At 33.6% G+C, this 16,015-nt stretch overlaps 1 protein-coding gene across 2 annotated transcripts; it reads right to left on the reverse strand.

Moving 5' to 3' along the window:
• Positions 1 to 1,134: 1,134 nt before the first annotated feature.
• LOC145639015 (lysophospholipid acyltransferase LPEAT1-like) lies at positions 1,135 to 11,548 on the reverse strand. Of its 2 annotated transcripts, XM_081690114.1 has the most exons (9): positions 10,812 to 11,548; positions 8,659 to 8,778; positions 8,500 to 8,537; positions 7,526 to 7,590; positions 7,366 to 7,434; positions 4,842 to 4,975; positions 4,619 to 4,759; positions 2,062 to 2,125; positions 1,135 to 1,764 (listed from the first exon to the last, which is right to left on the reverse strand). In XM_081690114.1, exons 1-9 carry the CDS (start codon positions 11,352 to 11,354, stop codon positions 1,745 to 1,747), a joined length of 1,194 nt encoding a protein of 397 aa, XP_081546240.1. In that variant the 5' UTR covers positions 11,355 to 11,548; the 3' UTR covers positions 1,135 to 1,744. The 2 variants fall into 2 exon arrangements, with proteins under 2 accessions (XP_081546240.1, XP_081546239.1); XM_081690113.1 differs by lacking the exon at positions 1,135 to 1,764 and having other exon boundaries at positions 1,825 to 2,125; positions 10,812 to 11,547.
• Positions 11,549 to 16,015: the final 4,467 nt, after the last annotated feature.

The following is a 16,015-nucleotide window of genomic DNA, read 5'->3' on the forward strand; positions in this document are numbered from 1 at the left end:
TAGATTTCAGTAATCAAGGTGGGTTTTTTAAAAGTTGTTAATTAATTAGCAACGTTGGTTAGTTTTTGTCATGTTCGATCATATGCATTAGATAGAGGTTGATGAGAGAATACACTAGTACTTGATATACAAACATTTTGAAAAGGTTCCAAGGTACTCGGTTTAGATGTGTTAATTGTTTGCATGTCAACTTGATCTTGTTCGTTTTGCAATTCTAGTTTGTGTTTGCCTTTATTGTTAAAGAGAATGAGATGGTCTGGTTCTCCTACCTCATTAATGATTTTTTTTCATAAATATTGGCTGTTCAATAGTTTTATACATTATTTGTATCAGCAACCCCAACCCCCCACCCCCAAAGAGCGTACTGATACTACATTAAAAAACGTGAGGTTACCAATAGCTCGTGACTCGAGTAGAACAAAAGGCGTTGATGTATAGACTTGGAATGGAAGGGATGTCGTGATGTACATGTACCATGCCAAGAACCATTCCAACTCTGTCAGCAACTTGAGAAGCTTAATTAATACTGCAAACTATACGTAGAAGCAATCAAAGCCTATACTGGGAAAAGATGAAAACAATTTAACACCCTATACTGGGTACTTGTCTAGAAATTTGCTAGACATTTTGCAGTCGTGTCGCCTAGAGACTTTAAACTACTGCGAGAAATGGTATTAACCGTCCATTACCAATACAATACCCTATATTTAGTGAACTTACCACGTCCTTGGTGCTTAAAACAAGAACCACAAACTTCTCAGCAATGGGCAAGGGCTGCCAATATCCTTTGTGCTCATGATGGAATGAGGCTGTAAAGGATGCATGCAGTTATGAGCAATGTGTAAGCGCACTAACGTAACTCAACCGTGATCACTTCTTCCACACACCTATAATCCAATCAATTACACTCGTGTGTTAAAGATAGGTTATGGATGAAAAGAAATTACCAGCCTCCTACCAAAATGCAGAAAGATTGCTGACAAAGAAGGAAAATAATTGAGTTACTGTGAACTTAATTTTACATACAATATAATATTAGGAGTGAATATGGAAACTCCAAATGAATCAAATCTTTCTTTCTTACCATATGGAATAAAAGACATAAGAGCCAATCGATGGAATATGCATGAGCAAAACTGCAATAAATAAATGAGGATGGAGGTCTCTTTTGCAATTAATTATGACGCCTATTATCTATACATTAAGATTGGTCTGTACGGGTATCAGTATCAGCAACAATGCGAAGTCACTGTAATGTTAGTACAACATATAAGCATGGAAATGCACATGTAGCATATCCCATAACCCCATAATTCCTTGCCAAACAGTTTAATTCTCTCAACAGCCTATAACACGAGTCCATGATGAGGTTACATCACTACCATAGTAGCATCAAATCTTTTGCTACTATGTTAAAACTAGCATAACTTCCTGGGTGCTCAGAAAAACCAAAAGCAAAACAACCCTGACAAAAATACAGAGGCTTTTCACTTCATATAGAAGATATGCATCCTGGAATTCCAAACCCTCAGGTGATGGGAGAACTGTGGTTACGAGCGCTGGCTTGCCATCTTTGTTACCAAAGTTGGCAGAGTATAAGCAGAAACCCATATTTCAGCACTCTTTACTCTTTAGAGGACAAAGATGAATGCAATAAGAAGTTAATGTGTATAATTTCCTCTTTTCCCCCCTATAACTTCTTTAAACAAACACAAGACAATGAACATACAGAGGCGAACCCAAATTATCTTTGACATAAAAAACCTGCAGGAACATGAGAAAGTCACTTCAGATTTACTGTATTCACAATTCTTAAGAGGAAAATAAAAATTAAAAACAAAAGCGTCTTTAATAATTTCAATCAAGTTCAGTACATAAATATACACAGCATACACCAGACAGTTTATTAAAAATTTTCAAGTATATATCAAACAGCTGCAATGGCTGTACACTCATAAACATCAATAAGTCAGACTAGCAGAAGCTAGGAATCAATTGAGGAGGCCATGAGATAGATTCAATCGGTTTTCGGACGGGAAACACTACGCAGGCTATTATTACCATTGAGGGCTGCATGATATATCCGTTTCTCAGGCAATCCAATATCTGATAGTGTCATATTACCCTGCACATGAACATAACAATATCATAAGAAACCAAAATGCTTCGAAAATAAAATACAGAAAGTAAACCGGTAAAAGATGCCACAATGCTTACAGATGGTGCTTCAGTTATAGAAATAATAATATACCATGGTACAAGATTCGGCTTAAGAATTTTGTTGAATCATATTCACTGATGACATTGTATGTTTGATTTGACAAAAATAAAAAACACCATCCAACACGATGTATCAGAGTTAGATAGCTAGGAATACAAGTTTAGCGCAAATGAGTTAACCAGAATAACAAATCACTTTGGCAATGTATAAGGGACTAGATTAGTTAAGAATTAACTCATCCCACTTGTTGGCAATGAACGAGCTGAAAAGAAGATCTCTATGAAAATTACAGATCTGAAAAAAGAAATTTTAGCTACTAGATGGTAAACTAAACAAGTGAAAAAGCTGCCCTTTCCTTTATTAATCTTGCTCGGGTGCATAGCATCCCCCAAGACACTACTTCAATTCTGTAATACTCATTAAAGACACTGAGTACTTGCCAGGATATTTTATAGTACTTTACAAAAAAGACAAAAATAGCTTTTATAAGAAAAATATTACAAGCTGCCTTATACATTCTATATTGGAAAAATTGTCCGAAAGGTCCTCTTATGTGGTCGACTTTGTGGAAAAGGTCTTTATATAAATATGGTGGCAGAAAAAGGTCCTTATATCCTATTTTCCGGCCATTGACCATCACGTGACTTTAAAACCCCCTTTAATTTTGTCTTTTTCTCCCTTAAACTTCCAATTCCAATTGACCCTAATTCATTCCCCCTTATTTCTTCTCCCTCTCTCTTCTCTAATCTGATGTGACTTGCAGCATTCCATTAATGGCGGTGCAATAACTCAATTGGGCAATTTCTGAGCTCAGAGCTAAACAAATCAATAAACAGGATATCAAAGAGGTTAAAGCTACAGATATAACAGGCCATTTGGAGCAGATGGCTAAAGTAAGTTGCATTATGCCTCAAGCAGTAATATACTAGTACAATATGTTGTGAGAGCACGAAACTCTCTAAATTAGGCTGACAAAAACATAGGATATTAGAGGAATAGAGGGTTATGAGAACCTAAACTCAAGAAAATAAAAGGCAACCTAAATTCATAACAAATACTCGAACACAAATTTCTTACTTTAAATATATTATAATTCTAAGCTTTACATAGTTTAAAAATACCAAAATAGTATACATATTCGTTTAAGATATGTCAAATGAAAAGAGTTCCTCAAAAAGTCAAAATGAGAAGGATGAGAATGATTTCATGTGTATAATTTTTGTACTGCATATGCATATTTTTGGACAAAATGTGCAAAAAAAGAAAAAAAAAAAAAAAAAAGAGAGAGACTTAAGTTAGATATGCAAAAATTTTGAATATTATTTGCAAAATTTTTGTTTTAATTGAAATTTTGTCAGCTCAAAAATCAAATTTGCACATTTATTAGAAAAAAATATGCATATTTAGTGTAAAACTTTTGCACATATATCCTTCTCATTTTAAGAACCTTCTCATTGGATTGACATGCAATGTTTATACAAAGACTTTTTTTAAAAATATCCCCTTTCCCCTTTTACATCCACATCATTTTCTCCACCCTTTTAGAAATCGAAATTCTGAAAGAAATGACGAGGCATTGCTAACATGCCTAGATCGTAGTGGAAAGATGACAATTGTGGATACAAGACTAATGGAAGGTGCTTTGTTCTACATCTTGATAACAGGAAGTCGTGGTGGCAACACATGAGAGTGAGTGAGAATGTGGTGGAGCAAAAGTGAGAGATTGAAGATAGGTTGAACAGTCCAAAAAACCCTTTACACTAAAGGGAAATGCTTTACATTATCTTCATTTGAAATCCATGCATAGCATTATAACTTCAAACTCTTTCCTTGTAGCAATAATTACACTGATGTCTGTAGGCCAGTAGCACCATTGACCTTTGTATGGGTTACGGTGGCAGGAGCTTTGCACGATATTCAAATGGGGAATCCTAAGAAATTGAGATGATTTGTAATCTCTTCATTAAATTTAGGAAATGGTTTTTGAAAAAAAACCAGAAAGCAATCTTAAGGAGAAAATTTCTTTTCTTTTTACATCTCTAATATCTTAACTTCCATCACCACAGGTATTCCAAAGGATCGTGTTTAAGCAACCAAAATTATAAGTAGTTGTGTCAATTACACGAGCATTTTATTGTCAATTGAATCTAATTTGACAAATGCAACCACAACCTAGTTTGGACATTACAACAATATGCTTATTAGCATAACTAAAATTTTTTTTTTTTTTTAAAAAAAAAAAAAAAAAAAAAAAAAAAAAAAAAAAAAAAACTCACATAGACACTAGTGAAGTCTGGAAAGGTTCAAATCAAGCAGAAACTTAGAATAAATTCCAATTGAGTCATGCCAAATGAACAAAAGTACTAAGCTGCATTAGTAGTCAAAGGGAAACCATACCTCATCAGCCATTAACTTCTGTACATTATTGGCATATAATTTGGGATCATCTTTCTCTTCTTTCGAAGGGTAATAGATAGGCAACTCCATCACCTCCATATAGTTCACAAATTGACACAGGAGAAAAACTACATGCCGTACCTGCAGATAAGAGATCCTATTATGAGTTTTATTATATATTAAAAATTAAACAATAAAAAAAAATGAAAAACATAAAACTCACTCCAGATATCGAATCCCAAGCAGGACTAAATCTTTGATATGGATATTTTAGGATCACAGGAAGAACAGGAGCTCCCGCTCTGAAAGCACCAGTTTTGAATGGAAGAAGGAAATTCCCATTTGTAGTTGTCCCCTCTACAAAGAGGTAAACCATCAATCAAAAGTGTAAGGTACAAAATACATATAAAAGCAAATGCATCACAAGATAAACAGAATGGTGAAGCAGTGCAAATTGATCATGACAAAGGTACTCGTAACATCATAAGTTCATGCTGGCCACCACTGAGGATCAGATATGCTTAAGTACAGACAGTACCATATTCAACCTACCCTGGCCTTGGCCTATCTCATTGGGGTGAGTGCAAGAAAAATGGTGTTAAGACTTCACTCAGGTCCTGAGAGAGGACATCCCAATAATGTTTCACTTACTAATCTCCCCCTTCCCCGAAAATGGAACCAAAAAAATAAATAAATAAATAAATAAAATTACAAGGCACTAGCCAAAAGTTAACAAGCATTGCAATCTGCAAGTCTTGAAGATTATTGATAACACAGAATAATAGAATTAGCTGGGTTTTGGATAAATTTTTGTTATGAAAAATTGAAAACTAATACAGTCCAAATTCAATAAGCAGCAAGATTAATGGTGAAACCAACCTTTAAGAGAAAGAAGAGTTTTTATAATAACAAGTGGAACCTCCACCTTCAGCCTATGACTGGAGGATATAGAGGCACTTCTTATGTGCTCTGCCTATTTAGATAAAGATGATAGCCCAGTATCCAGCTAGTACCTAGAGTCAATTTTACAGAAAGATGGCCCTTAGGAACCTAAGAAAAAGCATGAATAAAATCTAAGATCAATCAACAATTTGGACCAGATAAATGGACATCTTAAGATTAAAACCTTCTCTAGAGAAACTTGGAGTGGACAACCCATAAGAAAATCTTTTCATAAGAAAGCTGTCTGATTCCTATTTAGTCTGACTAATACAAATATATGGATAATATATCAGAACCTGCAATAGAGCTATTGAAAGCCTGGGCGGACATGGAATAACTTTAACCACCGATTTCATCATTATCATGGACACTGAAGAAACATGGGGAGGCAATGGCCTAATAATCTCATAAGGCAAGATAATTTGGCTTGAGATGGCAGAGGCTTCAGAAGTTAATATTACTGGTCAAAAAAAAAAAACAAAAGTATACATGGTACTCAATACCCAGCATCTCTATGAGTTTTTTGTCCTTAAGTGATATCATTAAGTTCTTTTAGCATGGGAATAGACAAGGTTTGCTATCCGAATAGCATGGGAAACCATAAAAGCGCACAGCTATAAATGGTCATATGGAATAAATTCATACAAATATCTACAACTATAAGACTAATCCACCAGGAGGCACTATGCTCTCCCCCCCCCCCCCCCCCACCCCCCTCTCCTCCATCACACCACATCTATCTCGTCACAATAGTTTCCGTCTCCTCCCATCTATACTTCTTTTAACTTGCTTTGTGTCTAGCTGTTCCTTAATTTTTTTTCCTTCTTTCCCAAAGCGTCCTTGATCATGGTTGATTTTATGGTTCATGGTTGCACAGTCTAGCATGCTGATGTTGACGTTCAACAATAGTGACATAAAAGCTTTCCCTATGATGTTTGGACCAATGATATTGGGAATAATAGTATGATTGTATTGAAGGGAAACCTTAGAGAGTTATGGCCTAAAGCCATTGTCAGAGAGTGATAGCCTCAAGCTATTGTGAGAGAAATAACCTAAAGCTATTAACCTATAATTGTAACCCCTTTTGCCATTTTCAATCAATATTCAAAGCTTCCATCTTTATTATTCTTCTTATTCAAACAATTTAAAAAAAAAAAATAAAAAAAAATCAGAGTATCTAGTTTAACCAAAGAATCAATCTTTTTTCTCTCTATTTTTCCTGTTATTTGCGGAAGTAAGTTAGCAGTAATACCAGTCTATTACAATAGGTACATGGATGACGTAACTGACGCCAATGATGAAGGTGTGTGATAAAGTAGTACTGCTGTGAGAGATATGGTAACTGTAGGTGATCGGTGGACTTTTTTCTGTTTGCACCGAGCCACCGTGCAATATAAATAATGGTGCCAAAAAAGAGAGGATGGTAACAAATTAAGGTAAACATATACCGTCAAGTAATGATAACAGGAAAACCAAATTACTACCAAACATAAGAAAACAAAAATTATGTCCAAATGGCATCCAAGCACATGCAATGATTAATAACATAAATAAGATAAGGAATTTGTCAATGCTCTATAAAATTTTGAAGTTATATCTATATTATCCTACAAAGTAATCAAAAGGAAGATGAATGAAATATCAAAATTAGTTTACTTCGTATATTTTAATAAGCATGTAGTCAAATAATATTGTGAGATTTGTGACTGACAATGAATACTAACAAGTAATGCTTCAAAAAGCATAATAAGCCTCCATTAAACAGTAACTAACACAACTACTGCTATAGGGGAACATTTTATAACCTGGAAATATCAACATCAATGGAGCATCACAATTTTCATGTGCTTCTTTGATTCTTTCTGTCACAACACCTGAATCAATAAAAAGCCTTAGGCTATTAAAGATAATTATGAAAAAAAAAATTACAAAGGAACATCTTTAAGGTTTCGATAACGCGCTTACCAGAAACACCTTTGAAGTCTGATGATCTATCTTCCCGTTGCACATAAACACAACCAAGACACTTGCTGTGGAGGAAGGAAAAACTCTAATTAATGTTATGGTGTAGGGCTAGTAATAAATAGATAAATAAAAGCAGCTAGAAGAGCTATAAGATAATAGAGGACAATCAGCTTAATTTTAGAGCCAGAATATGCCCTGTAGACAGTGATCAATGCAAAAATATAAAACTAGTCCAAAAATGGCTTAGAGCCTTGGAAAATCAGAGTAAGAGAAAGACAGAACACCAAATACCCAGAATAATTAATCACATAGGTTGAGTTCAAGTTTTTGTAAAACCATAACATAGTACAAGCTCAAGCTATCCAAAATCCATTATGACTAAATGACTAATCAGCCTTGACTACAGTTAAATGTTTGATGACTCTATGCAACTGACGTACATGTAATCATGCCCAAAAGTTGATATCTACAAGACACATAATTAATCACACTTGCAAGTATTTAGAAATATACAACCAATCATCTTACTATCTGAGTGCTCCCCTAAAGTGGCCTTTAGATTAGACAGCGGACAGCAAGAAATACGAAGACATTCAAAGACCATTTTGGCCTAGTTAATAAAATTTAAATGGTAATGGCAGAAAATTGAGACATCTAGAAAATAGAGCAATGATTCAATGAAATCCTAAATTGATCTCAAGCAGCGACCAAAGCACATAAGCAACAGAGAAAAACAAAAGATGCTCATTTCAGGGTTTTTTGGATCAAATTCACAGCATCTTAGACGCTCAATAATTAAGTCCATACTCTACAGCCTTTAAGTAGCACTCAACAATTTTTATGTAAATTAAACTCCACTTATTGTACAAGATTAGGAAAGACAGAAGCGGGATTTGACAGTTGAAACAACACATGCAGAAGACAATTTGCTCAAAAGCTTTCAAATACAGTAATGGAAAAGATGTTTAGCTAACCTGATGAGGCCAACAAGAGGAAGTTTGCCAACTGATCTCTTCAGAAGAGAAGTTTTATAAGTCATATCAGCAACAGTCATATGTCAGTGAAATGTTTTAAGGTAATGAAAACTTAAAGGTTAAACATCCAGAATCAATCAAGAAAGTAAATCAACCAACCTTGGCAACAAAACTTGGAAATGAAGATGACATGTGGTACAAGATATCCAGATATGAGACATGGTTTGATATGACTACTCCCGGCCTTTCGGAGCTTTCTAATTGATCTTTGCTATCATTCTGGTAAATGAAAAAGAACAGACGTTAGAGATCAACTCTTTTCTGGGTTAACAAACTAGAATCTATATAACTATAAAAAATACAGGTATAAGCATAACTCACTTAGAGCAGCAAAATTTTAAATCCACAAGCACTTGATTTCATTGATAATGTATGCCTCCTATACATATTTTCTCATTCAGAAAAAACTATCCAAACTAGGTATAAGGCAGGAAGCAGATATCACAGCATATTAAAACAATAATTCCATCCATTCAAACGTACAGGGTCTTTTGAGGTTATGTGCAGATAAATTTATAAGCTGTAGCATAATAGCGGTGATATTAATAACATACAAGATTGCTTGTTATTATACACTGACAAGTACTCCAAGTTTGCATTGATATTTTAAAGATAGCTAATACAAAATGATAGATATAGCTGCCTGAAAGCAGGGGCATGGTGGAGTAAAGGGAGAGCTAGAATCAACATTTCTCAGCATAATCTAGTTGTAACAAGGTGCTACACTAAAGCCTTTACCCCATTATTGTGGCATTCCTTACCACAAGTCCACAACCCCCTCCCCTTCCCGAGGAACTGATAAATCCTTATATAGAACCTCATAAAAATGATATACGACACAAGGCTCCATAATAATAATTTAATGATAAAAGATATAGAAAAAAGTTTAAATCAATCTTTCCAAGTATGAGACCATCTCCATTGGTGAGACTCAACTTTAAGTATTGAAATACAAAATGAGTTGTTTTTTACCTTTAATGGTGAGACTCATGTGAAGTCTAATTTCCCAATGGTGAGACTCTTTAAAGTATACTAATGTTACCTTCAATTTATGGCCTACCAAATCCATATTGTAAGTTTTTTTAAAAAAGTAAAATAAAATTAAACTTAAATAAATTACAAAATATATTATAATATTGATAAAAGGCCCACACTTTTTGTCAAATGAGACTCAAAATTGAGTATCTAAACTCAGCAACTTTCTTTTGGAGTTGCTAAGTTTAGATACCAACTTATTGGTATACTTTGCGAAAAATACTCTCTCTCTCTCCTAAAAAAAACTCCCTCAAGTCTCACCATTAGAGATGGTTTGAATCCAATGTTGTAACTATTATATACCACAATTAAAGTAACACACCCGAGTAACCATTACCGCCCATGTATTACCCTTTATAATAATGATCTAATGATAAAAATATAGAAAAAGTTAAAATCAATCTTCCCAAGTATGAATCCAATGCTGTAACTATTATATACCCCAATTAAAGTAACACACCTGAGTAACCATTACCGCCCATTTATTACCTTTTTGAACCCCATGATAACAAAACATGTTATCCACCTCCATTGCTAAGTTAGATACAAGAGATTCTTTCCTTAATTTAGATTAATGATCTAATGATTTTTTCTTAAAAAAAATAAAGATAAAAGTCAAAATCAATCTTCCCAAGTACGAATCCAATGATTAAACAAAACATGTTACAATTGTTACCCCTCCATCCTTGATTTGGTACAAGAGATTCTTTCCTTAATTATACAAACCAACTAATCGTGGTAAAATTAAACATTATTAGTTGCTTTAACTAAATAACTCTACTAGTGGATTTCCCGCTGCCAATCTTGATTGAGAGTAGTACTATGAGGGGTGATCTCTTGGGAAGTCCTCATGTTGGTTCATGTAACCGACCCCACTTATATGAAATTTATAAATTAGCATACTCTACAAATATTCTAAGCTGCACTTTGGTAATTCATTGAAGAAAAAGACGATGAACAAGCATAACTTGATGCACTGTTTAGGTGAATTTCCAGCAGAAATTTAAATAGAATATGATATAGTTAAATTTAGAATAATGTTAATCTCTGAGATTAACCGGGGCTCCCTCTCATATACAATCAAATAAAAACTTCTTCAAAAATGCAACTGAAACAATTTCACAAGCCTCAAAAATCTTACTCAAAATCCCACAACATTACAAACAAATTGCATTAAAATAAAGAAATTTAAAAAAAAAAAAAAAATCAATACTTACCCCATCACTCAATTTCTCTTGATCATAAATCCTGGAAGAATTAGAAATCCAATAAAACCCTAATGTAAACAACATAGCCCTAGACAAAAACCTTCCACATCGAACAATAACTTCTCTCCTCCACCCACCAAGATGACCATAATCCTCCATCTGCTGCAGCTGATCCTCCCCTTCCTCGGGCCGATGCGGCGTCGAAAAAAGAGTACAAATTCTACAAACCAAGTAGTAAATCACAAGCACTGTCATCCCAACAACCACCCGCAGAGGCAGCAGCGTAACCATCGCGATACCCAACAAAACCTTCTCCTTCACCCGAAGCTCGCCACAACCCATTGGCCCATACACGTCGCGCCGAACATACGCGGCGAACTTCTTCTCCATTGCTTCTAACTCTGTTGCCGTCACCTGCTTTTCTGGGGTTTTGTTGGTGCTTTCATTAGATGATTTTGAATCGGATTTGAGAAGGGGTTGTTCGCCATTGTCGATTTGTTGTTGTTCTTCATGAGCATGATTTTGGTTGAGGTTTTTGAGTTCAGTATCCATTGTTTGGGGATTTTTTGGGAAAAAAATTTAATTATATATGTTGGGACTTGGGAAAAAGGATCTTTGAGTGTTGAGGTGGTTGTTGTCTTTATAAATTAGATTAAGTTCATTAGTATTCGAGATTTTGGGCCTTTGGGATGTCCCTACGCAACACGGCAAGAGAGTCGGGGATTGCCGGATTGGAAAAGAATTTGATTCGGATAGAAGTTTGTAGGCTATTTTATTGTCAAAGGGAGGGATTTTAAAGAGATGAATGTTAGGCATGTAAAAATATATAATAAGGGTATTCATGTAATTATAAATATGTATAAATGAATGCATATTCTGGTATCATTGGATGATCAAATGGTACAACTAAGTATACAGTGATATATTTGCATATAATGATATTATATATGCATTCAGATGTACAAAATTTATGCATAAATAGTACCACCGAGGATTCAATGGTACCATATAGACTTTCATTGGAACAATCAACACGTGATCACGTGATACAATCTGACCAAAAACTAGGTGGTACAGACCTCTCTCTTCCTATCTCTCTCCTCTTTTCTCTCTCTACTATATGTTTTTAAAATATTTTAATCAATATTATGTATTTACAAATGCATAACATTCCTCCATTTCCACTTCCTCTATTAAATGTATCACCTATTAATCACGTGTCGTCCTTAGAAGAAACTAGATGAAGCCCGTTTGTTTGAATTTTTTTTTTTAAATTATATATATATATTTATGTGCTAAAATTTGTTAATATTTAGATAAAATTCCTGATATCAAAAGATAATATTTAATATTTAATCAATTTAAACTTGGAAATCTCATTGTCCAATTTTGCATATGTGTCATTTAAATTAATTAATTCTAAAAGAAATTAATAATTTCGTATTTGATGGCTACCTCTAAAATTTATTATTCTACATGGCCCACTGAAAAAATTAAATCCTACGTGGCTCTCTAAAAACAAAACAAAAAAAAAAAAAAAAAAAAAAAAAAAAAAAAAAAACTCTCCTTTTGCAATATCTGGGTTGTTTATTGAATTTAAAGATAGATTTTTAATCTATATGTCAAATTTAAAATATACCATTGATACGTTTATTGATGTGCTTTTTGTGACGATTTGCTATCTAGTAGACATGTAATGATTAATACTAATGTTGGTGGAAATGTTCAATTTAATACATTAAAAATAAACAAATAATAAATTAAATAAGATAAATGTTCAAAGCCCATTGGGTTGACCCGAACCCAAAACTTTGGGCAAGGGTTGAACATTTCTTGACTTATAACATAAAGTGACCCAATCCAAGATGACTCATGACCCGACCCTAATTGACAGGTCTATGTAGTAATAAAATTCTATTAGTTATGAAGTATATTAATTTAACCGATTAGTATATATTATAAATAGATGTTTTACGCTTTAAACTAGTTCCTTCGCTCCAAAAAAAATATTATGACATAAAAAATAAATTTATATGATAATTTTTTAGAATTATAATCTAATAATTTTTTTGAATAAAATTATAATTCAATTTGTATCTCTTAAATATTGGTATTTTATCGAAAATAAAATTCTAAATTTAAAATTTTATCTTAAAATTCTATCCAAAGAGTATTCTAAATTAACCTTTTTTTTTTATCTTATAAAGTCTATTTAATTCTATCCAATGTGACGCGACACTTGGCAAAAAGTTGGAACGCCTTTGCCAAGTGTCGCAACATCGTGACCTGGCTAAAATATTAGCTTTATATATTAGTTATATATGATGTGATAATTGTAGACACCCATTTGTGTCTCCCCAAAACCAAACCCGGTGATGAGTACCTTTCACGTCGAACCATAATCGAATGAAGTGAAAGTGTGGAAAGTCTAGTGTTGCTTAGTTTTTATTTCTTTTCTCTCTCTGTTTTTGAAAACCTATTTTAAGAAAATAGTCAATCCAGTTTAGTTTGGTCCATGACAAGGGTCCAATAATGGTGTAGTTGGGTCAGGTTCGAAAAGAGTTTTCCAACGATATATTATAAGCCCAATTCCGATGAATAATAATGAGGAAGTTACGGCCAAATTACTAAACTGGGCCCGGTTTGATATTTATATGCGACCCAATGATCTAGAGAAGGGCCTAATATTGATTTATCATTCCTAATGCGATTAGGATTAATTATAGTTTTCTAGAATCTTCTAGAAGGTTCTTGTGAATCCTAATTAAATTACATTGATAAATTGTTAGTTGACTTTTAAGAGTTTTAATCAGAATAAAAGAAGTGTTTTTAAGGAAAATACAATTTTGCCCTCTCGTACGGTTAAATTTTATCAAAATAAGAAAACGCGTGGAAAATTATTTCCAGCGCCATAGGACAGCTCTGTCGCTTGGCGATAGACCTGGCGTCTGGCGACAGGTCTGGCGTTTGGTGACAGGCGCGTGTTTGGCGCTACGGTCGTGTTTTATTCTTTTCGAAACTCTGATTCGTTTTTTATCATATCCGGCTGATTTTCTGTATAAATAGCCTCCTAAAACCTCCATTTTTAATAATCAATTCTGAGAAATTCTCTCTCTCACCAATTCTCATCAAGAATCTCTTTATTACTCTCTCTCTCTCTAATCTAAACTAGCCTTTTGCATACAAAATTCCACATTCACAAGATTTAGAAACATCTAGTCAAGTTCGAAGTTGCCTTCGCCCTAGACGTGAAAGGTTTTAATTTATGAGGGTTTGATCCCAAATCTCTCTTTCAATTATTTAATTTGATTGTTTGTTTATTATTTTCCTTGAAGTTACTAACGCGTGTATTTTGTTATTAGAAAGAGATACGAGGCATCCAAATAAGTGCTTTAATTGATTTGTTGATATTATGATATAAAAATCATGTTTAGATTGTTATTTTGATTCCTAGTATCACGTTTAGGGTAACAACTATAATTTCTAATATCAAATATGACAATTGTGATTCCTGCGATGCTTCCTTTTCTTCCTAATATTCATGTTAGTATCATGTTAGGGTTAAAGCTTTGATTTTTATTGTTTAGTGACATGCTAGGGTTTGTTATTAATCTTGTTAGTATCATGCCTAGGATCTTGCTATTATGCTTTAACATGATGATGATGATGATTATTGATTATAATTATTATTATGATTATTTTTATAATTGTTATGATTATAATTTTGATTATTATTTATGATTATTATTATGTTGCTTGATATTATTGTTATTGCTTGATCACGTCTTTTATACATGTTTAAAGGGAATTTGTACTTGTAACCACGCTTAATAAGATAATTAATAATCTTGTTTAGGGTTAATAGGATTATAATTCAAGTGATCGCCAAAAATAGTTTTATTTGTGCATTTGATAAGTGACTTTTATGTCACTTTTAGGGTGTTTATTGAGTCGTATTCCGGCTTATTTTCCAATAATTTCACCTTTTATATCCTTTATTTCTATTATTTTATTATTCTCGTCTTTTATCTTTATTTTGAGTATTTTTGTAATTTTGTATAGTTTTTAGTTTATTTTTGTGTTTTATTTTATTTTTCTTTCTTTTAATGTTTGTAGTTTAAGTCGTTAGTTTTTATTTTTAATAATTTCTCTTTTTATCTCGTTTTCTTATTTATTTTAGTTTTGTATTTTAGTTTATTTTATTTTATTTCATTTAATTTTATTATTTTTTTAGTTTTAGCATTTTATTTTATTTTATTTTATTTTACTTTATTTATCTTATTTTATTTTACTTTATTTTTCTTTATTTTATTTTATTTTCCAATTCACCCTCGTGTTTTTGGTTGTAGGTGTTTCGGGCTTTAAAGTCATGTTCGAGTTCAAAGTCCGAGATCTGAGGCACATGATTTGAGCCAACCCCTGCTGCCAGCTTAACCATCACCACACCATCCCTTAACCTCCACCACACAACTTGCCTGCTCCACAACTCTCCTTCTCCCCTGCTCTCAGCTCCTCAACACCACCAGCCCTCACAGCAAAGATGTCCACTCACACCATCTCCATCACCAACAGCAACAAACACAACACCATCAAACCACCAATTTCCACACACCACCACACTCACAGCGTGGCAGCCACCAATTAGATCCTTGCATCAGAAGCACCGACCGCCGCGCACACACCCTGTTCTCACCTCGCAATAATCGCCCATCAATCGGAATTTGCAGCCTCGCAATTGGCATTTAATTACCCAAATTTAGCCCCAATTCGATAGGAGATACTCGCGGCCGCGCAACACTGTTTGAAGGCACACAAATGGAGTCCAAAATCAGAGTTGAGGCAGTAGCATTTGCACGACCTATGTGCGATGTCTTCGCGAGCGCACATTTCTGGGTTCTTATTGAACCACCTCACGAGCTTCGCACATGGCATTTAGTGAGATCAAACGGCTGAGAGCGAAGATGAAAGATGATGTTCGATGATTACCCTTGATGATTGCTGTGGATGGTTGATAAACGGTGGTGATGAAGATTCAAGAGCAGCCAAATTCGAATAGAAGAGTAGGAAGGGTCTGATGATTTTTAGTGGGATTTTGGAGGTTTATTTTCCTTTTTCTTTTAATTTTATTTTTAATTTTATTTTTATTTTTATTTCTTTTTCTTTTAATTTTCCTTTTCTTATCTCTTATCTCTTTTATTTTCTTTTTATTTCCT

Source organism: Chenopodium album, chromosome 7 (assembly GCF_948465745.1).
Source record: "Chenopodium album chromosome 7, dcCheAlbu1.1, whole genome shotgun sequence".
Taxonomy (NCBI): domain Eukaryota; kingdom Viridiplantae; phylum Streptophyta; class Magnoliopsida; order Caryophyllales; family Amaranthaceae; genus Chenopodium; species Chenopodium album.

What these genes read in the sequence shown, in the direction of transcription:
- LOC145639015 (XM_081690113.1), bottom strand. Translation starts at nt 11,354, where the DNA reads ATGGATACTGAACTCAAAAACCTCAACCAAAATCATGCTCATGAAGAA. An exon ending in AAGAGAAATTGAGTGATGGG is followed by an intron (nt 8,779 to 10,811) that starts GTAAGTATTGAT and finishes TTCATTTACCAG; the next exon opens with AATGATAGCAAAGATCAATT. An exon ending in CCTCTTGTTGGCCTCATCAG is followed by an intron (nt 7,591 to 8,499) that starts GTTAGCTAAACA and finishes CTTCCTCCACAG; the next exon opens with CAAGTGTCTTGGTTGTGTTT.